This window comes from Microcebus murinus, chromosome 16 (assembly GCF_040939455.1).
Source record: "Microcebus murinus isolate Inina chromosome 16, M.murinus_Inina_mat1.0, whole genome shotgun sequence".
NCBI classification, from domain to species: domain Eukaryota; kingdom Metazoa; phylum Chordata; class Mammalia; order Primates; family Cheirogaleidae; genus Microcebus; species Microcebus murinus.
The window spans coordinates 16,029,102-16,052,730 of record NC_134119.1 but is presented as its reverse complement, the minus strand read 5'-3'; the positions used below and the strand labels follow the sequence as shown (position 1 = coordinate 16,052,730).

Below are 23,629 nucleotides of genomic sequence, written 5' to 3'. Positions count from 1 at the left end.
TCTAAGGTGAAAGGCAGATGGGCTGGAGTCCCCTAGAGTTGTCACTAACACACAACAGGCTGGGTGCAGGGCAAGGAGCTCACACACACCTTGTCTTTGTATAATATGCCAAATCCTGGCTGATTTTCAAAGTTGGGCACCTCGTTTCTTCTCCCATTTTTTATGAACTTTAGGGAAATAGGAAAGAGAAAAATATATGTATTTGTATTTCAAGAAAAGATGCCCAAAATATGTAAAGCACGCCGGTGAAATAGATTGGGAGCAGAGACAAGTTCAGAGGGCAGGGGAGAAGAATATTCCAAGAAAGATTTGAAATAGGCTTTTATCCTCAAAGTGAAGTGTCAGGACAAAGGAGTCACTGAAATTTTCTGGTATTCATCAACAGCCTTAAATTGCCACCTCAAGCTGTCCCACCTTAGCAGCACTGCCTCTGTTCAATTGTGATCTTCTCATGACTGATTGAATTCCTCTAAAAATTTATCAAGTGGAGAACTGGGATCAGAGGACACAAAGGAATACAGATTGGCTGCTCCTACTCTCTGGATGCTCTACTCTTTCCTGTCACCACACAGACAAAAAGCCCAATCACAAATAAGAGTTAAAGGTACCAGCAATGACATGGCATAATGATTAGGGGTCATGGTTAGTTCCCAGTGTAAACAGCAATAGAGAATGAGGCTCACTCAATAAACAGTAAAGGTTCCCTCTCAATACCATTCACTCAATAAACAAACGTCAATGTTCCCGGAAATTACACCAGAAGACGTAGGAACCTAGGAGTTGATGAAATTAAAGTCCAAAGAGGTTGTGACTTGCCTACTCAAAACATTCAGTTATTTTTATGTGCATTTCAGGGTTCTCTGCAACAAATATAGTATATGGAGTGCTTAGTTGCATAAAGCACTTACGTTGTTCTTAAAGGATGCAAAAGAAAGTTATAGTCCTTAATGACTGTTTACAAATTCTGGTGTATAGATAATAGGGAGCCAATTAAATAGACATTTATTGATCACTTGCTATTAATAGGTGCTAGGAAGGGCAATATGAATAAAGCAAAATTTCTCTCTTCACAATGCTCATGATCTGGTGAAAGAGACAAACCCAAATAGAATTGTATTACAGTGTGATAAAGATAATAATAAATAGATGAATGAGCAAAACAACTCAATAAGCAAGGATATGAAAATTATCAATTCTGCCTGGTGACTCAGAGAATCCTACACAAAAAAGGTAAACTGATGGCTTAGCTTTGAAAGATGGGGAGAATTTTACTTATGTAGGAAAGGAGAAAAGAGGGTATTTCAGCCATTAGAAGCACAGGCTAAGTAAGAACAAAGGCAAGAAATAAAGTAATATGTTTAAAATATGATGATTAGGTTGGTATATAGAGAACACAGAGAATGATATGTGATTTGGCCAAAAGACAAAAAAGAGCGATATTTCAACAGAAAAGAGTTACTCAACAACTATATTTCTCAAGCATTTCTAGAGTTCAAGTAAAGACTGAAAGTATTAATAATTGGATTTCATTAGATACATACAACACACACCTTTTAGCCAGAATTTTTTTCTTCTATGATATTACTAAGAGCATTTTTCTCTATTTTGTGAATTGTTTCATTATAATTATTAAATTATAGAATATGTAGTTGTTATAAAATGCAGGTTATAAAAATAAAAAAATACTATAAATTAAAATCTCACCTACTGTTCGAAGATAATCGGTGTTAACATTTGAGATACCTTTTAGTTCTTGCCCTACTGATAGAAATATGTATAAGAACATGTGTACTCTGTATGTAGTTAAAAAAAAATGAAATTCCATTGTACCTTCTACAATCATTTTCAACTTCATAATATGTCATTCAGTTGTTGCTATCACAGATAAAATGCTGCTGCTTAGGCTTCCTATAATCTTTGGATTAGAAATTTTATTGATATCTTCTGTTCTCTGTATTTATCATCATCCCATGCTACATTTTGCTCACTATCTTTTATTTCTTAGTGAACTTTCAATTCAAGAGTTTGATATCCAAAAACATTGATTTACTTGGCTATAGTGTTTATTCTTTTTTGTGACATCCATTGAAGATGTCACTGTGTTTTTAGGCTTGTCGTTTTTTTATTGTCTCAATTTCCCTGTTCATTCAATTCATCTTTTCATTTCTTTATCCATCAGTTCTTATATTTCATTGTAAATCCAACCATACTTTCTATATATTTTATTTTTCCAAATGTATCTTTTATAAAAGTGTTTTCCCTTGGCATAATTATATTATGTTTTAATGTTTCAAGTCCCCTCTTTGTTTGAATTACTAGAAATAGCTATATAGGCAAGACATTTTCCAGGAGATAAATGGAAAATATTTACTTCACTTCCTATGTGATTCAGAATGAAATTTTTCTCTCCATGCACCATTCTGAGTCCATCCAGTATTTATCTATAGCAGATATGGAATATAAAACGTGTGGCTCTAGTTTTATCAGAAATGGGGTTGATGTCTTCCCATCTCATTTTGTTAAGTTGATTTTATAAACTTGATTTTAGTATTTTACATTTATCCTTGTTAAATTTCATCTTGTTTCATTTAGTCTATTTAGAGTATTTCAGCCTTGCTTTTGCTGTCCATTATTTATTCCTCTCAGTTTCCTGTCATCTAAAAATCTGCTCAAAGTGATTTTTTTTTCCAGAAAGTTGGAACTCTGTTTCACATCTTACTAGAATTTTTCCACCTATCACACTTACATTCCTGTAACTATATTCATTTTGAAAACAGACACTGTGTCAATTAAGATACAGTTCTTTAATGTATTTGAGATATACTGTCAGCACCTGAGATATCCACCATTTAGTGCCACTCAGTACACTGTAGAATGAATGACCAGTAGAGTGCAGTCATCATCACTCTGTGTAGTACCCAAAGGTGACAAGGATGGAAACTGGCTTGGGGGGAAAACTTTGCATTGCTTTCTACTCCATATTAAAGAATTTTGTGACCAGTCATAGCATGATATAATCTAAAAAATAAAGGGCACTAACGGACTTCTTATACATTTCTGACAGAAGTGTAAAATGGAACACCTTCTTTAGAACAGTTTTGCAGGATCTAGTAAAGCTACACGTATGTGTTTCTTATTACTTAGCAATAAGAAATTACTTTATTACTTCACTTCTGGGTTCAACCCAAGTGATTTAAGTATGTATGTCCACCAAAAGACATATATACAAGATTGTTTTTATCAGTATTATTCATAATTGCCCCAAATTGAAAAAATTCAACATTCATATGACATCATAAATTCAGACAGAATAGTATATATGAAAAAGAATTAACAATTGGTACATACAGCAACTGGAATTAATCTTACAGACAACGGTATAAAACAACTATAATAGGAAAGATCATATACTATATGGTCTGCTTATGTGAATTTATATTTATGAATTTATGAAATTATTATGAATTTATGAATTTATATTTCATATAAATATGAAATGTTTGTGAATTTATTATGAATTTATATTTATGAATTCATATATATATGAATTTATATTTTATGATCATATACTATATGGTCTGCTTATATGAATTCATATATGAATTTCTATTTCAAAACAGAAACTCTTACCAGTCGGTGGGGGGCAACAGGCAGGCGGCACTGGAACAAGAAATATTCTTGATCTTACTACACAGGAAGATACATGTGTATATGTAAAGAGTCATCAAGCTATAGACTATTTATAAATTTTACTACATGTGAGTAGACCTCACTTTAGAAATTAAGAGGCAAAATAAAGATATTTCCAGGCAAATAGAAGGAGGAGTTTATAGTCAGATAGAGCTAGTTATGAATTTTGAAAACAGAATGGGGATCACAATGATTACAAAGCTAATGTGATGATTAGAGATAATAGATGTGAAGTGTCGAGGCAAAGTGTCGCATTTTTATGGGATCAATAATTTGCAGATAGACTTACATCTTCTAGGCCAGCGCTTCTCAAGCTTTTATGTAAGTACAAATCACGTGGACATCTTGTTAAAAGGCAGATTCTGAATCTGTAGGTCTAGGATGAGGCCTCAAATTTCACATTTCTGAAAATCTCCCAGGTAATTCTAATGTCGCTTGTCCATGGGCCATGCTTTGAGAAGCAATGGGGAAGAATGGGGATGAACGGGGTTTATCAGCAGGAGAAGGATATTGTTCAAATTCATACTTTAAAAAGATCTTTCTGCTAGCAATCAATAAAATAGATTATAGGAGAAGAGAATGAAAAATCCAAGAAACAGATAATACATCCCTGGAATGAGGAAAGGTGAACAGAGTATGGAAAGTAGGAAAGGAGAACTATTTTTCAGAATCATCAAGACTTGGCATTTCATTGAACTTTAGAAGTGATGAAAGAAAGTCATCAAAACAGCTTGAGGTTTCTACCTCCAATTATCAGATAAATATGCCTTATTATTTTATCAGATCCTTTTGATTAAAATAAGCTCGGGAGAAAGGGAAGTCACACAAAAAGGTTTTTCCCTATCTGTTTCAAACTAGCAGAGACTGAATCAAGGGGGGATAATATACTGGGTGGTTTTAATATCAAAGAGGAGGCTATAAAAAGAAGGATTATATAAGTTAGCTTTGCTGCAGTAACAAATACCCCCAAAAGTTTCAATGACTTTCAACAACAAAGGCTTATTGTGTCTCTGCTTGCTCCTGCTAGGTTGTTCCACGATTTCATTCCAGTAGAAACAAGAGAGCTAGAGGAAGGATGCAATGGATCTTAAATCTTCTGCTTAAATGCAGTACCTGTCACATTTGTTTCAGTGTCATATTTTAAGCCAAGTCACATGAATAGGCCTGGTGTCAATGAGGTGGGAACATACTCTTGTCCCACAGGGGCCACCGCAGGTCACATGGTCATGGACAGAGAAATATAATCCTCTTACAGGAAGAAGTAGGGGCAAGTGGAACAATAATGCTGTCTACCACAGGGAGGTACTCAGGCAAAGAGCCCACTCTCTGCTGTGTCCCTTTTGTGCCTACAATCAACTATAGCTCTGGAATTTTTTTAGTTCAACAGTTAAATATCCTGTGCACAAAATCTGTCCTAGCATGAGACAAAAATGGAAAGATTTCAATTTTCTCTCTTAATGAGCACTTAAATGTTTTAAGCTCAACAGAGAAGGGTAGGAGGAGAAGCCAAGGGGTGCGGAAGAAAAACCATTACTAGATAATCAGCCTCAGAGTAATCAAAAGTTGGCTGAATTCTCTCCTGACCTCTGCTGTATTTAGCCTGTGTCTTAAGAGAATGGTTGGGCTGTTATGCCACCCAATTCACATGTGTTCGCATTACTCCAGTTTTTAATGCTCTGTTGATGGAACAATGAAAGTACAAGTAGTGTTTTAATTTTCTAGGCATCGTCACCATGGGAAATATTTGTATCTTAAAAGGCAGTTAAGATGTATTTAACTCAATACAGCCCAGAAATTATTTTTAAATTTCAAAACTTCTAGGTTGTATCCTCTACCCATATCCCGTGCATTGATAAACAAAATGCTAATTATACCAATCGGTTCAAAAAAAAAGAGATATGACTAAACTATCTGGATATATCTCATAAAATTATTGATAGAAAACTGATGATATGAAAAAATGTTATCTTTGCCCTCCACTTTGGTTCAAAACTCTTCTCTATCTCTTCATGCATGATTAAAGCATGGTTTCTGAAAGTTTTGCTTTTTCAAACCAGGGATAAAGCTATGGTCATGCATATCACATCTCTCTTATTTTTCAATCACTGTTTTTAACAGGACAAGAGAATGATTCAATGAAGAATGAAATAAAAATTGAGACAGAGTCCCAGAGCTCGTATATGGATACAGAAGGTACTGAAACCAGAATATATTGTTATCAGAGAATGAGATGAAACTGTGAACCATGACTTCTATATATACTTGTGCGTGTGTGTTTTAGGCAATGATTACTGGAGGATGGCAACAGTGTTCTATTTTGTGTGCCTGTTGAAACCTGGAGGAAAAAAAAAAAAAAAAGTACTTAAACTTTCTCTGCTGTAGTCATTGTTCTCTTCTCAATGATTCCAACTAAAATATCCCTGAGTATCCTTCTGTCTCATTCTATTTAGAACTTTCATCAAACCATGAAGATGCCACAATTGTGGATCAACCGGAAGTGATTCCACTAACAGATGACCAAGAAGAAGAAGAAAATGAAAAAGGTAGGACTGCTCTTAAATTAGCCCATCAAGAATAGAGAATTTCTTTGGATTCCTGGCTATAATTCAACTACCAAAGTTATCCCCCTTGCAATTGTAGTTTGTAAAGGGGGGAAATAAACAATTCTTTTATCCTTAACCTACTTTTGAAACTAGAGTAAAATCTAGCAACAGAAGATACTTGGAATACTTTTTTTTCCCTTCCAAATACCTGTAGCATGAAGATACTTTTGTTACTCATCTAGATTCAATTTAAAGGTTAAAAATTACAGTATTGAGACAGCCTATAAGACATAGAAATTATGGACTAGATGGATAAAGGTCATAGACAATCTGAAATGGCTTTAAAACACACAGATTGACCCTTTTGTATTGATTTCATTCTATCTTCCTTTATATTGTAGTGATCAAAGGAGCAATTAAGGTAAAATATGCACATTATATAAACCTTCTAGATTGCAAGTTTCATCTGCTAATATTAGGATACAATAATATTGAATATTGTTTAAAAAATAAGTGAGCATAATAATGATTTCTGAAGACATAGGAATGAACAGTTCATAAATATTAAAGCAGCATCAGGGACAAGAAGCCAATATATTGAAGATAAAAATAGTTTTTAAAAATTTAAAAACTATGATCAGAGAAATTTTGTGTTAATTGAAGAACTTAAAGAATCCAATTTTTTAATATAAAGCAATCTCTTAAAAGAAGTTCATAGAATAATTTTCTGTTACAGTATGATTTATACTGCTCTTAAATACATATGTATTTACAAAATAGTTTCAGGGTAATAGCTTGGCAAACCTTGTTTATAGAACACAATGATCAATTTTGTTTTCAAATTATAACACAGACATGATCTCAATTGTAAAATCAGGTCAATAACAACTACAGCTTCCAAATTATGAACTCTTCCCGGCAGGGGCATTGACACAGTTTAATTGCTAAACCATGTTAGTGATTCTGACACTTTTTTAAAAATTTCTACTACATTTGTAGCAAAATAGTCTTCCACTTCGATGCCTCTAATAACCTTTTCTCTCTTGCAAATCCTACTTGAGACACATGATGCCATGTTCCTGTCAAGCCAAATAAAGGGTCTATTTGAAGTATTTTATGTCTGGCAATGATAGTCGAGATTGATATAACCCATGCTCACATTCAGATAGATGGCTTTGCTCTCTTCACTTGTAGTTCTAAAATGGAAATTATATAGTGCTATGCATGTTAGCTTAGTTTCTCTATAGCAGAAATTATTTGCTTTGTATATTGTGCCTCAAGGAATGCAAATGGGTAAAGGAACATTGAACTGGTACATTTTCCTCTTTTTAGCTTGACCTGTAAGAGAAAAACTCCCATTCAGCGCACATGGACATGCTTCCCTTCTCCCAGTGGATTCCCTAGCACTGAACACTTCTCTACTGAAGGGTTAAATACCTGCTTTTCCTCTATTCTTTCTAGGTATGCCAATCCTTTCTGCAAATGGTGGAATGGCATGTGAGAAAGAAGTGAGGTCAAATTCTGCAACTTGCATGTAGCAACTTTGCAGTTGAATTTTTTTTTTCATTAAAATGTGACTTTTCAAATGTGAGAGAACAATACTGGTGCCTTGAATTAAGCACATTTTCTCTTTCTATCTTTATCATAGATAGTTCACTTGGCCCTGCCTTGAATATTTTGTTGTTTAAATTTGAAATAACTTCAAATGCATCACCTTTGTCATCTTATTCTTTGCATCAAAGTAAAAGTTAAAAGCTATTCTGACTCCAGAGGCTGAGGCAAGAGGATTGCTTGAGCCCAGGAATTCGAGACTGGAGTGCACCATGATCATGCAACCCTGTCTCTAAAAAGAAGAAAAGGAAAAAGAAAAAAAAAAATGTTTAAGCTATTCTACTACATATAAGAAAAATGCCCAAGGTATTAAGAATTATCTGTAAGCAAAACCAAATGTGCATTCTATTACATTGGTATAGATATTCATTATAGCTTCAAAAATATCAATTCTCTTTTATTGTGAAAATCTTTGTAAGGAGGAAAAAAAGAGGTTCATTTAAAAAAAAATCCAGACCAGTAAAAAATGTGTCATCGTTTTCTCTCATTTTGTAGCATTTTATAAGATTAGAAAATGTAGATAATCTTCAGGATACATCTTCTATGGCTCCCAGGTGTATGGGCACAGATGTTGCAACATTAAGTTTTGAAGTTCTACCAAAATATGGATTTTGAAAAGAAGGAAAAATATTCAGCAGAAGTTCATGCTGATAAAATTACACAATAGCACAATGGACATGTCCCTGGGAGACCTGAAATACAAAAATTTCAACAGGCATAAAGCGAGGTTTCACATATGGCAGTTTTTCTCATACAGCCACACTGCCTCTTCCTAAATGAGTCCAGTTTTATGCTTTCCCAGCAGGACTTGCAGCACATGTGAAATCCAGTGCAATAACATCAGTTAGGTTAATAACCAAACAGGAAAGTAGTATTGTTGGAGAGCTCCTCTAAAAAATGATCTCATTTTTCTTAGATGTTTTATTTCTAATTGAATTTAGAAATATTTGACATAAAATCTTAACTGTATTCACATTGAATTACATGACAAACATTGGTGTTTTATTATTACTATATATTATATGCAAAATTACACAAAATGCATATATTTGGTCCCAATTATTTTTCTTATATCAGTAAGTATGGTATGGAATAGTCATCCTTTATTTGTTTACCTAAGGTTGAACAAAATGTTGATGGAGACTTAAGGTGTATTATGGTCTAATGTTTTTTTAGAGAAAGATGCATGGACAGGCATGCAAGTAAGGAGTAAAGTGCAAGCCAGCAACAAGTATAAATCACTGTAATTCCCTAGGCTTATGTTGTAGTTCCTGATCAGCATGACCTTGAGACAAATTGTACAGAGAGCTACGGCTTTCCTGGCAATTCTTTAGCTTCTAAGAATCCCAGTTTCTAGGGTATTTATGAGGAGCGTGAATTCAAAATTGCAATTATGAGGTTCTCCAATTTTATCAATTTTCTCTGAGAAGGCCAACTCCGAAGAACCACGCTTTTGATGAACTAAAGATGATGGCATGGTAGCCAGTGGCCAGCAATACTGAAAGCTGAAATCATAGGTTTTGCCCAGTTTCATGTATTGCATTCTATTTGATAAAAATCCCAAAGTGCCTGGGATCAGGCAAAAAGATCAGCCAAATTAACTGTGTTTTATATTAGGTCTTACCAATAATTGGACAGCTAATTATTCCATGAAAATACCTTAAATGGGTAAGGAGGAGGAATGCCTCATAGTTCAAAGTAGGTTTTCACACAGACTGCTCAGAACTGGCCTGGATTTCCATCTCTGTCTTTCTTAGTCCATGTAGAAAACATCTTTCTTGCAGTTCCTCTGGCAACTGTTTCATCTTTCGGTGAACACATAATAAGTGAGCCGCTTTCTCTTCTGCTCCTACCAATCAAATCCATTAGGGATTTATCTTGTCTACAAAGCACCACTACACAGCCCCTGGTGTTTTCCATTATTCATAGGCTTCTTACATTGCTGACAGGGCCCCTTCCCTTTCTCCTTGAAAAGCAGACCCATGCTAGCAATGGAGCCAGACAGAGAATCTCTAACATTTGGGCTTTCACATCTAGCCTGTGTTCTTCGCTACAGAGAATCATAGTTCAGGCATATTTTTGATTCATGCAAAATATTATATGAACTTGCATGTTGAATAATAAGCTAACTTACGGGAACTTTCCACTTTCAGAAAGTCTTTGTATGTCATCTTTTCGAATGAAGTCAACTTTGGTAATACTGTATTTTTCACATTAGCAGCACTATTATTTAGTTTTAGGTTAGTTTTATTTTCATCCATCTATTTACATATGTATTTATCATGTATATAGTCATATGCTGCATAATGCCCACATATACAACATATGTTGTATATATTGTACATATACAATGTTATGGTTCCATAAGATTATAATACCATATTTTTACTGTACCTTTTCTATGTTTAGATGTGTTTAGACACACAAATACTTAGCATTGTGTTACAATTGCCTACACTATTCAACACAGTAAACATGCTGTACAGGTTTGTAGCCTAGGAGCAATAGGCCATAACATATAGGCTAAGTGTGTAAGTAGACTATACTTCTAGGTTTGTGTACACTCCATGTACGTAAGTTTGTGTAAGTACACAAATTTTTGTGTGAGTACACTCTGTGATGTTCATACAGTAACAAAATCACCTAATGATGTGTTTCATAGAATGTATCACTATCTTCCACAGACTCAGTAAAAAAGAAAAAAAAAATTAAAAAGAATGTATCACTATTGTTAAGCAATGCGTGAGTATATACAGGTTATGGATTATGTATATACAGGTATACATGTGGATTATGGTTATATTTACATATCCATAGTACACACAACATTCAGAAGTAGTGAATACAAACACACACAATTGAGGAGCACTGAAATTTTCAGAACTTGTTAATATACAGGACATGGAAATGTATCCTTTCTTCTCACCATATAAAATTCATCAAATCTCATGTTCATTACTGTAAGTTTCCTCCAAGTTAACTTCTACCTCTACAGAGGTGTAAAGTAGCCTAGGGAATAGAGAGAGTCAGTCAAAGGAATAACAACCTCATAGAATCAGATAATCCCACAGAGTATGTTGGGCAACACTCAGCCTTTCACTAACGAACATGACCCAGGAATCTTTTTCTTCCAACATCAAGTATTAGATAATTTTTCTTGACAGTATACTAAAGATAAAACTGCCATTTTTGCCCCTTTTTCTACCTCACTGTATTCATGATTGTTAACTGACACATTTAACAGGCAGTGATAAAATACTAAGGGAGTATTGGTGTAGGGCAGTAGCCTCTAATTACATCTGAGAGTGTATCTAATAGCTTGCCTGCTGTCATTTTGTGCCAGGGACACATACAGATGTAGATGTACTTCTACTAAGATGCCTCTATTGGAAGATGTACTATCATTTTATACATTAGGAAATTTTTTAAGAAGCTTGTTAATTTAAAATAAGACAATAATTTCTTATCATTTAGGCTTTTTATTTTACATGTATTTTAGAAACAATTCTACGCTAAATAAGATATGGAATGTTATATTAATATATCATTTTTGAGAATGCATAAAAAGAAAATATTTGATTAAATAAATTACTTAAGGTATTGATATAACTTCATCAGATTCAGGGTCCTACTTGTATATCACTTTCAATCAGAGTAATCAATATTTATATTTTTTCAGACAATATTTTCCTCTGTGTCAATAAAGAGTTTGATGGTTTGAACTTTAAGAGAATGCATAAAGGCTTTAAAAACTCATTGACTTTTAAGTCTTTTAAGACTTCAAGTCTATCTTGCTATGATGTAGATTTAGCTTACTTTTTCTTCATCTTCTTAGAGACAGTCTGATTCACCAACTCCCTACATATATCAGTATTATTTTTGGATATTTTCATACAAGTCATTGAAACCCATTCTGCAAGTTTTAGTACTTTTGTTTTTGATGTTAGTGCATACATGGGTATGGTAAATTCTGTCACCATATCCTTACCAATAAAAATTTTGTGACAATTCACTCTTATGATGTGAAAACAGTATACTTCGTATTATGAAATATGATATTGACTGCAAACTAGTACAACCCCTATAGACAGTAGTACTGCAGAGAACTAAAAGTATAACTACCATTTAATCCAGCAATCCCACTACAGAGTATTTACCCATAGGAAAAAAAAGACATTCTATAAAAAAAGATACTTGAACTCGAATGTTTATAGCAGCACAATTCACAATTGCAAAGGTGTGGAAACAACATGATATGCTCATCAATACATGAATTAATTAATAAAATATGGTATATGTATACCATACAGTACTACTCCATCCACACACACAAAAAAAAATGGTGAATACCTCTTGTATTCATCTGGATGGACCTGGAGACCATTATTCTAAGTGAAGTATCACAAGAATGGTAAAACAACCACCACATATACTTACTACTGAATTGGTACTAATCAATCAACACTCATGTGTACACACTATGGAAATAACCTTCATTGGAAATCAAGCAGGCAGGAGGGGGGAGGAAGGAATGGGTAAATTCATGTGCAATGTGTACAATGCATGCTATTTGAGGGATGGGCACACTTACAACTTTGACTCAAATGGTACAAAATCAATTTATATAATCAAAATGTTTGTACCCCGATAATATTCTGAAATTTAAAAAAAATGAAAACTATACTGAGACCAGAAAAGGAAAACTTGATTACAGCTGATATAATCAATAGTTATTTTCCTACTAACTCATCAATCTGACTAGTGATAGGATCTTTACTAGTACATCAGTCCACCATTACCCTAACTACATATTGTATAACTAAGAAAGTCATAAAGGGTTTCATCTGTTCATTCATTTAACGGATACTTATTGAATATATAATATGTGCCAGAAACTATGTAGACACTGGAACTAGAACGGAACAAGACAGACAAAGCCACTGCTAGGCCCACTCCAAGCATCTGCAGGGCTCAGGATAGGAGTCCAGACAATGGCTTGCCTGCCCACCTCCAACCTTGCCATTTCCTGTTACATCCTGTACCATCTCCAAGTTCATCCTCTAAACTCCTTGAAAATAGCCACCTCTCAGCCACTATTTAGGTCTGGAACTGTTAACACTTAGAAGGTATCTCTAAGAAAGAGGTTTGCTCTAGCCCTTTAAGAGACTTTAGGGCCACTGGGGCTGGCCACGCTAAGGTTCCAGGTATTCAAATCATGGTGGGTTTGTCTCCTTGACTCCACTGACTCCTAATCCCATGAGGAGGGGCATTATCAGAAGAGAGTCAGAAAGGGACCCTCAAAACTGCAGGGCTGGGCATACCTGGTTACCCAGGTCTAAGGGTGTAACAGCCCCTGCTATCATTCTAATGAAAGAGATAATCCATGTACAAAAGATATATAATATCACATCAAGTATTGATAAGTGACATGAATGAAACTAAACAGGCTAAAAAAAAAAAAAATAGAAAGTAACAGGAGGTAATAGTTATAGTGTTTTCTCCCTGGCTTTACTAAGGTATAATTGACAAATAAAATCACGTAACTTTAAATCGTGCAACCTGATGATTTGATATATGTATATATTGTAAAATTATTACCATACTCAAGTTAGTTAACACATCTATCACCTCAGCTAGTTACTATTTTTGTTTGTATGGTGGAAACATTTAAGATCTACTCTTTTAGAAAATTTCAAGAATGTAATACAGTATTGTTAACTATTATCACCATGTTATACATTAAATCCCCAGAATTTATTCATGTTATAACTGAAAGTTTGTACCCCATTCCCCTTGGCAACAACAATTCTCTGTTTCTATGAGTTTAACTTTTTTAGATTCCATATGTAAATGGGATCATACAGTATTTGTCCTTCTCTCATTGATTGTCTTATTTCAGTCAGTATAATGCCCTGGAGGTTCATCCATGTAATCACAAATGTCAGGATTTCCTTCTTTTTTATAGCTGAATAATATTCCATTGTGTGTACATATATGTATATGTCATGGTGTGTACATGTATGTATATGTACACTCATATACACACACTTCATTTTCTCTATTCATTGATGGACACATAGGTTATTTATATGTCTGGCTATTATGAATAATGCTACAATGACCACAAGAGTGCAAATATCAGGCTACTGACTTGTTTTCCTTTGGATATGTACCCAGAAGTGAGATTGCTGGATCATATGACAATTGTATTTTTAGTTTTTTGAGGAACCACCATACTGTTTTCCATACTGGCTGTCAACAATTTACATTACCACCAACAGAGTACAAATGTTCCCTTTTCTCCCCACTCTTGTCAATACTTTTTAGTTCTTGCCTTTTTGATAAAAGCATTCCTAACAATTGTGAGGGTATACCTCATTGCAGTTTTGATTTACAATGCAATGATGATTAGTGATGTTAAGCATCTTATCAAGTACCTAATTGGCCATTTGTATGTCTTCTTTGGAAAAATGTCTCTTTACCTCACCCATTTTTTTAATAATTTGTTTAAATTCGAATGAAGTCCTTATATGTTTTGGATATTAACTTAATCAGATACATTTTACAAATATTTTCTCTCATTCCTTGCCTTCTCATTTTGTTGATTGTTTTCTTTGCAGAAGTTTTTAGTTCAATGTGATCCCATTTGTTTTTGCGTTTGTCACTTGTCCTTTCGATGTCATATCAAAAAAATCATTGCCAAGACCAATGTCAAGGAGGCTTTTTCCCATGTTTTCTTCTGGGAGTTTCATGGTTTCAGGTCTTACACATTTAAGTCTTTAATTCATTTCAGGTTAATTTCTGAGAATGGTGAAAGATAGGGGTCCAATTTCATTCCTTGCATGTGGATATCCAATTTTTCCAGCACTACTTTTTGAAGCAATTATTCTCTTTCCACTGTGTATTCTTGACATACTTGTCAAAGATTGAATGTGTATACATGGGTTTATTTCTTGGTTCTCAATTCCATTCCATTGGTCTATTTTTGTCTGTTTTTGTTCCAGTGCCATACTGTTTTGATTACCATAGCTTTGTAATATGGTAGTATGCTGCCTCCAACTGTTTTCTTCTTTCTCAAGATTGCTTTGGCTATTTGGGATATTCTGTGGTTCCATATGAATTTTAGGATTTTTTTCTCTATTTCTGTGAAAAATGTGATTGGATTTTGATACTGATTGCATTGACTATATAGATCACTTTGGATAGCATGGACATTTTAATAATACTAATTCTTCTGATCCATGAACACAGGGTATTTTTACATTTATTTATCTTCAATTTCTTATATCAATGTCTTATAGTTTTCAACATACAGATCTTTCACCTCCTTGGTTAAATTTATTCCCAAGTAATTTATTGTTTCTGATATTATTGTAAATGTATAGTTTTATTTCTTTTTTGGGTATTTGTTGTGAGTGTATAGAAATGTGCCTGATTTTAGTATGTTGATTTTGTATTCTACAACTTTGTTTATTAGTTCTAATAGTTTTTTGTTGGAGTCTCTAAGGAATAGAGACAATTTCTCTTTTTTTTATTATTATTTGGATGGTTTTTGTTTTTCTTGCCTAATTGCTCTGGTTAGGACTTCCAATACTGTATCAAATAAAAGTGGTGACAGTGGGCATCCTTGTCTAGTTTACGATCCTAAAGGAAAAGCTTTCAGTGTGATAATAGCTGTGGGCTTGTCTTCTATGGCCTTTATGATGTTTGGGTGCATTCCTTCTATACCCAATTTGTTGCTAGTATTTCAACATGAAATTAGGTTGAGTTTTGTCAAATTTTTTTTTTGCATCTATTCAGTTCATATGATGATTTTAATCTGTCATTCTGTTAAAGTAGTGTATCCTATTTATTGATTTCCATATGTTGAACCATCCTTAAACTTCATGGATGAATCCCACTTGATCATGGTATACTATCCTTCTAATATGCTGTTGAATTCAGTTTGCTAATGTTTTGTTGAGAATTTTTTAACCTATTTTTTCAGGGATTTTGGTCTGTAGTTTTATTTCTTGTAGTGTTCTGACCCAACTTTGATACTTTGGTATCAGGCTTATGCTGGCCTCATAAAATAAATTTAGACTTGTTCCCTTCTCGTCAGTTTTTTTTTTTTTTTTTTTTTTTTTAGAAGAGTTTGAGTATGTTTGGCATTAACTTTTAAGTGTTTGGTGGAATTCACCAGTGAAGTAATCTGGTCCTGGGTTTTTCTTTGTTGGGAAGTTTTTGCTTATTGATTTAATCTCTTTACTCATTATTGATCTATTCAGATTTTCTATTTCTTCATTATTCAGTCTTGGTAGGTTATATGCTTCTAGCAATTTATTCATTTCTTCTTTGTTATCCACTTTGATATTGTTGATAGTAGTCTCTTAATATCTGTTGTATTTTTGTAGTATCAGTTGTAACGCTACTCTTTCGTTTACAGTTTATTTTAGTCCTCTATTTTTTGTTAGTCTAAGCAAAGTTTTGTCAATTTGGGTTTTCTTTTCATAAAAACAACTCTTATTTTTGTGGATTTTATTGTCTTTGTGATTTCAATATTCTTGAATTTGTTAAAACTTGTTTTGTGGCCTCGTATATGATCTATCCTGATGACTGTTTTATGTGCACTTGAGAAGAAAGTATATTCTGGTGCTGTTGAATGTGGAAGAATCTATCTCCACTATCATAGTGTTATTCAAACATGCTATGTTTTGTTGATTTTCCTTCATTGATTTTCTCCATTGTTGACAGTAAAGTATTAAAGTCCCCTACCATTATTGTATTGCTGTTTATTTCTCCTGTTAGTTCTGTTAGTATTTGCTTTACATATTTAAAAGTTCTGTTGTTTGGTGCATACATATACACAATTATTATATCTTTTTGATTAATTGATCCCTATGTTATATAATGACCTTCTTTTTCTCTTGTGATCATTTTTGACTTAAAGTCTCTTTTGTCTCATATAAGTATTGCCAACCCTTCTCTCTTTGGCAACCCAAGCTGTAAAAACCAGAATGTTGGAGTGAAGTTATGAAATCAGAAGTGATAGAATAAAGGCCCAAGCCTAGGGTGGGAACATATGGGGCCTTCCTGGCCATGCCAAAGAATATGGACCTGGAGATTTCCTGGCAATTCAAATGCAGCCAGATGGTTTGATTCATCATCAAGTCCTATATTTTCCACGTCAAATTACAGACTCTAGTCAATAAGGACAACAGAACATAACATTTATTGTACTCTCCTGGCCATTGGTATAGGATTAACATGGAATTACATGAAATAAAGTTTTATTAGAACATGTAAAGCCTAAAACATTTGCTACCTTTCCCTTTACAGAAAAACTTTGCTGAGCCCCAGTCTGTAGCATACATATGAATATAGCCCAAATTGTCCTGAATCTGAACTCTCATTTTCACACAAGAACTCTGAAGGTATGAACCTTTATCCACACAGACATATATGTATGCACAAGGACTTATTCCCATAGTGCCATGCCTTTCTGTAAGCATAATCTTTGCTATGTCTGCAACCCCCCTAACCTGGTAGATGAAGAAAATAGCTCCCTCTGATGTCAGCTTCCATGAAAGGGGTCCCAAAGCATTTCACACCATAGGTGGAATCAAGTAATCCCTACAGCCCTGTTCTCAAAAGCCCTTACTTTAACTTAGCTTTGTTATCTGGTCAGTCTCATTTTGCTTGGCTCTTTGTCTCTTAGAATAAAATTTTAGGTTTCCTCTAAACATATTTTTTTTTGCCACTGTAGATGAAGTACATGAAAGGAGGAGGCGGCCCAGGTTCTACCTACTTCCCAGTGAACTGATCTTTGCTTTCTCTTAGTATACTATAAGTAAGACTTGCATTGTGACTGTGTACTAAGATCCTAATCATAACCATTTGTACAGAAAGGCCATTTAGGTGACAGAACTAACAAGTGCAGGTCTAATCTATAATGTATGGGGGGTAGACAGTTACTGATTGTAATAAGCGATGTATAAATACATTCATTTATACATTTTGTTGTAAATACCAAAATATTGTCAGCCTACAATTGAACTTGTACATGTATACAGTGGTTGGAGTAGATGCTCAACATTTAAATAAAAGGGGTTTTTTTTAGCAAACAAATAACCACAAGCTATTATGTCATATATTTTGGATGATGTATTTACAGCATTTGGATTTAGACTTAACCACTTCAACTTGACTCATCAGATGCAAGACCCCACTGATGGTACCAAAGAGATACCATTCTGATTTTGATTTTAAATGCTACTTTTCTCTTTGCCTTGGAAGGAAACTCAATTTCTTTTCATTACTCTTTATGCATCAGGTGTCTTCATCTCAGCACAGTATGTAAAGAGCAGGTGGTATAAGGAGTACTTTGAATGTTAATTATTTTTTTCATTTATTTCACTGTGAGGATTTACCTTTCAATGTGTTTTTATAATCAAGATGGAAACAATTAGGGAACTTGCAGCTTGAATGTTTCACTACATTTATTTTATGACATCTGCTGCAATGATTAAGAAAAAAAAGGGAGCATTTTAACAATAGCAAGAGGTTTGGGTTGACTGTATGTGATTATTTCATTGTGAATCTTCAAAGGAAATATTTTCAAGATGAATTAGTCATGTTTCTAACCAATACATACCATCCCATTATTTGAATTTACATCTTTGACATAGAAGCACGTCAGTTTGGTTTTCAGAGATGTTGTCCTAGTTTATTAGCCTTGGTTTTGAAACTAATGTTTAAAACTAATTGAAACGAATGTTTAAAAACTGCAAAGAAATAAGAAAGAAGGGGAAAAAACCTGGGTATTTCTTCTTAAAGATGCATTTCAAAGGAGAATGTCCTTTTCCATTTATCTTGTTTAGATTATTCCTCAAATATATCAACTGTTCTTCATGTTTCATATACTTACAAGCATATTTCATAAAGTAAAAATGTTAAGGATAGCCAGGCGCGGTGGCTCACGCCTGTAATCCTAGCACTCTGGGAGGCTGAGGTGGGAGGATTGCTCGAGGTCAGGAGTTCGAAACCACTCTGAGCAAGAGCGAGACCCCGTTTCTACTATAAATAGAAAGAAATTAATCGGCCAACTAATATATAGAAAAAATTGGCCAGACATGGTGGCGCATGCCTGTAGTCCCAGCTACTTGGGAGGCTGAGGCAGGAGGATCGCTTGAGCCCAGGAGTTTGAGGTTGCTGTGAGCTAGGCTGACGCCACGGCACTCACTCTAGCCTGGGCAACAAAGCGAGACTCTGTTTCAAAAAAAAAAAAAATGTTCAGGATTAAGGGATGCATGGTTTATAGTATATTAATATGTGGACATATTTCAAAGTAAGGAAGTACTTTTAAAAAATAATACAGTCAATATTTCATGTTTTGTTGTATTACTCTTGTTTTCCCATTAACAAATTATTGTAAACCTTATGCAATCAGAAAATAAAACTTGTAAAAAATCTAGTTACTAAATAGGATATTTTTTTTTTTTTTGAGACAGAGTCTCTCTCTGTTGCCCAGGCTAGAGTGAGTGCCGTGGCGTCAGCCTAGCTCATGGCAACCTCAAACTCCTGGGCTCAAGCAATCCTGCTGCCTCAGCCTCCCGAGTAGCTGGGAGTACAGGCATACACCACCATGCCCGGCTAATTTTTTCTATATATATTAGTTGGCCGATTAATTTCTTTCTATTTATAGTAGAGATGGGGTCTCGCTCTTGCTCAGGCTGGTTTCGAACTCCTGACCTTGAGCAATCCACCTGCCTTGGCTTCCCAGAGTGCTAGGATTATAGGCATGAGCCACCACGCCCACCCTAGGATAAGTATTAGACAAGATAAATATAGATATGTGTGTGTCTATGTATATACTTCACATCTCCAAACTCTTACCTCTTACTTCAAGAGCTAATCAATAAGTAGACCTTAAAGTTATCTCTGGCAACATAGGAATATATCCAGAAGATATCTTACTATTTTATCACCAATAATAAGAAATAAAAATTTCAGTCTCATCACTACATAACCTATGGGGTTGAAGGGAACATGCATCCCCCCAACCCAAAGACCCCCTCATCCTAATCCCTGGAACTTGTGAGTATGTTACATTACATGGCAAAAAGGGTTTTGCAGATGTGATTAAATTGGGATCTCGAGAAGAGATTAGCCTGGAGTGTCCAGGTGGGCCCAGTGTAATCAGTGTAGTTATAATTCAAACAGGAAGGAGATGTGCGGATGGAAGCAGAGGCATGAAAGAGAGGGAGATTGTGAGTTAAGATGCTATGCCACTAGCTTTGAAGGTGGAGGAAGAGGGTGATGAGACAAACATAGGTAGCCTCTAGAAACTGCAATAGGTTAGGAAACAGATTCTTTCCTAGACCTTCGAGAAAGAAAGCAGCTCACAGCTGATACATCGATTTTAGCCCCTTAAGACCCATTTCAGACTTCTGGCCTCCAGAACTAAGTCTACAGTAATTTACAGCAGGGGAAAAAAAACTAATACATATCCTCTACCACTACTCTAAGTATTTTGCATCCAAATTTAGAACATTTCTTTTGAAAATCTGTTGGAACTTCCCTCTTGCCTTATTTGGTTGAAGATAAGATGTTAGAACAAGGCAGAGAAGTAGACAGAGAGAGTACCCCCTTTCTCAGTCACCTCAGTTGCACTTTCAAGAGAGTTCGCTAAAAAAACAATTTATCCAGCATTAACATGTACAAGGCACTTAGCTTGGGGCTGGAGCACAAACAAAAATAAAATGGAAAACAAAATACAAAGACAATCCTACCCTCGAGGAGGAGCTAAGCATCAGAAAGATTCATCTAGATGGTAGTTTCCCAACGTGTCCCTTGGACCACTAACATCAGCAACAGCTGGGAAATTGCTAAAAATGCAAATTCCTGAGCTCCACCCCAAGTAGATTCCTCACTCAGTAATTGTTATGGTTTGGTTTCTCAAGTAGACTATTAAGACTTTATTTAATCTAGAACCATGTGTATAAATGCATTCGTTTCTTGTGTTATACTTAGGAATTAACATTTATATATCCCGGAGACAAGACTGCAAAAACAGTAGAAAATGAAAAAAGCAGAGTTTGAAGGCTCAGACCTTCCGGGGAACTAGGTGCCTAATACTGAGATCTGCCAGCAACCCTAACTCTATCAGGCGTAACCCCCAAGTGAGGAGCAGAGGCTTTCTTACTTGAGTGTGTGCATACAAATCATTTGAAGCCTTGTTGAGGCATGGATTTCCAGGCGCCATCATTCTAATTTCTGATTCAGTAGGTGTGAAGATAGCAGGCAGTCAAAAATTTTGCATTTTTAACAAGATGCTGCTGCTGCTGGTCCAGGGACCACAGCTTGAGAACCACTGGCAAAGTCATGGTTCGTTCAGGGGTCCTCAAACTACGGCCCCCGGGCCACATGCGACCCGCCGAGGACATTGATCCGGCCCGCTGGGTGTTTTTGCTACCGCTGCCTGTCCTGCTTAGCAGCCGACTGGCCCGGGGGCCCACAGTGCGCATGTGTGGAATGTGCGCTGCACTCTCCAACGGCCCTCCAACGGTCTGAGGGACAGTGAACTGGCCCCGTTTAAAAAGTTTGAGGACCCCTGTATTTGAACCAACAGGCTCACGTCAGGCACTGTGGCAGGAGATGCTCCTTTCACACCATTATGGACCCCTAGGAACTGTCGCTGGAACACAGGGCATTTGGGTACCTGTGGTAAGGATGGAGACCACTTGTCAAAGTGAACCCACAGTATGTCTGAGGTCAGCCACTTATAAGTCTCTCTTCCCACATGTGCCCTCTTTGTGGTCACTGCATAGTGCAGCCCTCCCACACTGGCAGGTGATGTGAACAAGGAGACTGCATGCCTAGGTTAGGAGAGTGCAGAACCAAGGATTGTGTTTGTTCTTTGGAGTACCCTGGGTACTCCAAGAGCACCCTGAGCATACACTGGAGTTGTGTATCTGAAAAATGTGTTTGCTATTCTTTCCTGGTTTAGATGAACAAGATATAAGGGGAGTAGGGGAGATGAAGAAAAAAACCTTTCCCCATCACTTTAGTAGTTTTGCTCATCTTCAGATGCAGAAGCAAGAGTCATGTGAAAGAAGATGGTATTCTCTCTGCAAAGGTTGAAAAAAAGAATAGAAATAGGATTTGGGTCATAACTCTTGCTCAATTTACAGGAGTTACCCTACAGAGTAAAAATAAACTTTGATTTACCAGTCCCCTATCTGATTTAAGTCAGTTTGTCTTCCAAAATCTAACATTTTCTCAGCTGAATTTGAGGGGATTAGTTATTTTGAAAAGAAAAGAAGTAAAGCTGAACAGGCCTTTAGAGCAACACACATAAGCTGTTTGCCATATTGAATCAACACCTGGGGCATTGATTTGAAAGCTAAATGCAGGCTGTTCACCTGGATTGCCAAGTATAACAGAAGCAACTGTCTCGCTGATATCAGAGAGAACACGCTTCACCAGGGCTCCACCTGCAATTGCCTTTGAGGACCAAAGATAATTCAGAAAAAAGTACAGAGGTGGTTCAGGTGATTCTGGAACCTAATTCCAACTTAGGGACATTTCTTTCTCCTTTCCATAAACTACCGGTGATTTCTAATCAAAAACGTTCTTCTAAACCAAGCTGACATAATTCCCCTTTTCTACCTCAAAATGTCGATGTTTTTGGTGTGGATCTTTGGCTTTGCTTATTCACTAACTAGAGGGTTGTTCCTTGGCTGCCTTTCCTGACATTCCAAGCAGTAATGATGTCATTGACCCATTAATTAAAGAAATCCTGTACCTTTCCCCCTTGGCTAGCTCACTCTCCCTTTCTCCCCTATTGTTCTTTTAGTAACACCCCCAGCAGATGGTTTCAGATTTTCACCCTTTCAAAAGCTTTATGATTTTCCCATCTCATCAAGCGTATCTCAGCCAAGTGTAATTAGCTTAAGGCTTTTGAGTCCTCAAGGGAGATCAGTTAAAGACCTGAGCAATTTCAATAAAGAGCTTGAGAAGCAGATCAGGGAAGGCTAAGAAGGACCACAGGAGAGCCACTATTATTTAGAAGCTAAGACCTCTCTCTCCTCCTCCCATCCCTCCTTTAGGCATTTTAAATTCTCAGAATATTCATGAGGCCTCTAGGGCTTTGGGACTCTCTTAGGACCATTATTGGGTAGGTGGGATATTTAAGCTGTCACTCTTCAGCAGGTCAGTGTCTGATTCCTTTTAATTGACTTCATTCAAGGGGCACTTTTCACTTTGTGGGTAGCCTTAAGTTACTCCCAAATGGCCAACAGTTTGTTTGCTAAGGCTCTTAGCCTTTTCATTCAGTTTTTTATCCTTTGATTGTTGGAAACTAGCTGTAAAGCTTTCTTTGTAGTTCAGAGCAGTTAATATGAAGGCTAAATTAATTAACTGCAGTCCGGATTTGCACCCTACCTTTGAGAGATGGTGCACCCCCTTGATTTCTGAATAGCCATATGGCTTGCAGCAGTTGATCCCACAGCCCCAGGCCCTTTCCCCCCTGTACGTGGGAGAAGGCAAGTTTTCTTGAGACTAAATTAAACTCTATTTTTATTGAAATGGAGTGGAGCAGTGCTCAAGTGTGTGGATCACAGATTGTTCATGGGATGTTAGCAGAGGGCCTGGGCTCCCCCTTGAATCCTGTGGTGTGTAGTTTCCCCATGCTCTGAGCCTCAGGTGTCGGGTAGTAGGATGATTAAGTGCATTCTCCTGTCTAGTTTCTCGTTACCAAGACTTGGGTAAAATGGGAATTATTCTTTGTAAATCCACTATTCATC

At 35.8% G+C, this 23,629-nt stretch overlaps 1 protein-coding gene across 1 annotated transcript in view; it reads left to right on the top strand.

Moving 5' to 3' along the window:
- The window catches only part of MACROD2 (mono-ADP ribosylhydrolase 2), a 1,812,973-nt gene that overhangs the window by 1,739,083 nt on the left and 50,261 nt on the right, over positions 1-23,629 (top strand). Inside the window, 4 exon segments of the mRNA XM_076010917.1 lie at positions 855-899; positions 902-934; positions 5,809-5,883; positions 6,141-6,233. Of these exon segments, the coding sequence (XP_075867032.1) occupies positions 855-899; positions 902-934; positions 5,809-5,883; positions 6,141-6,233 (246 nt within the window).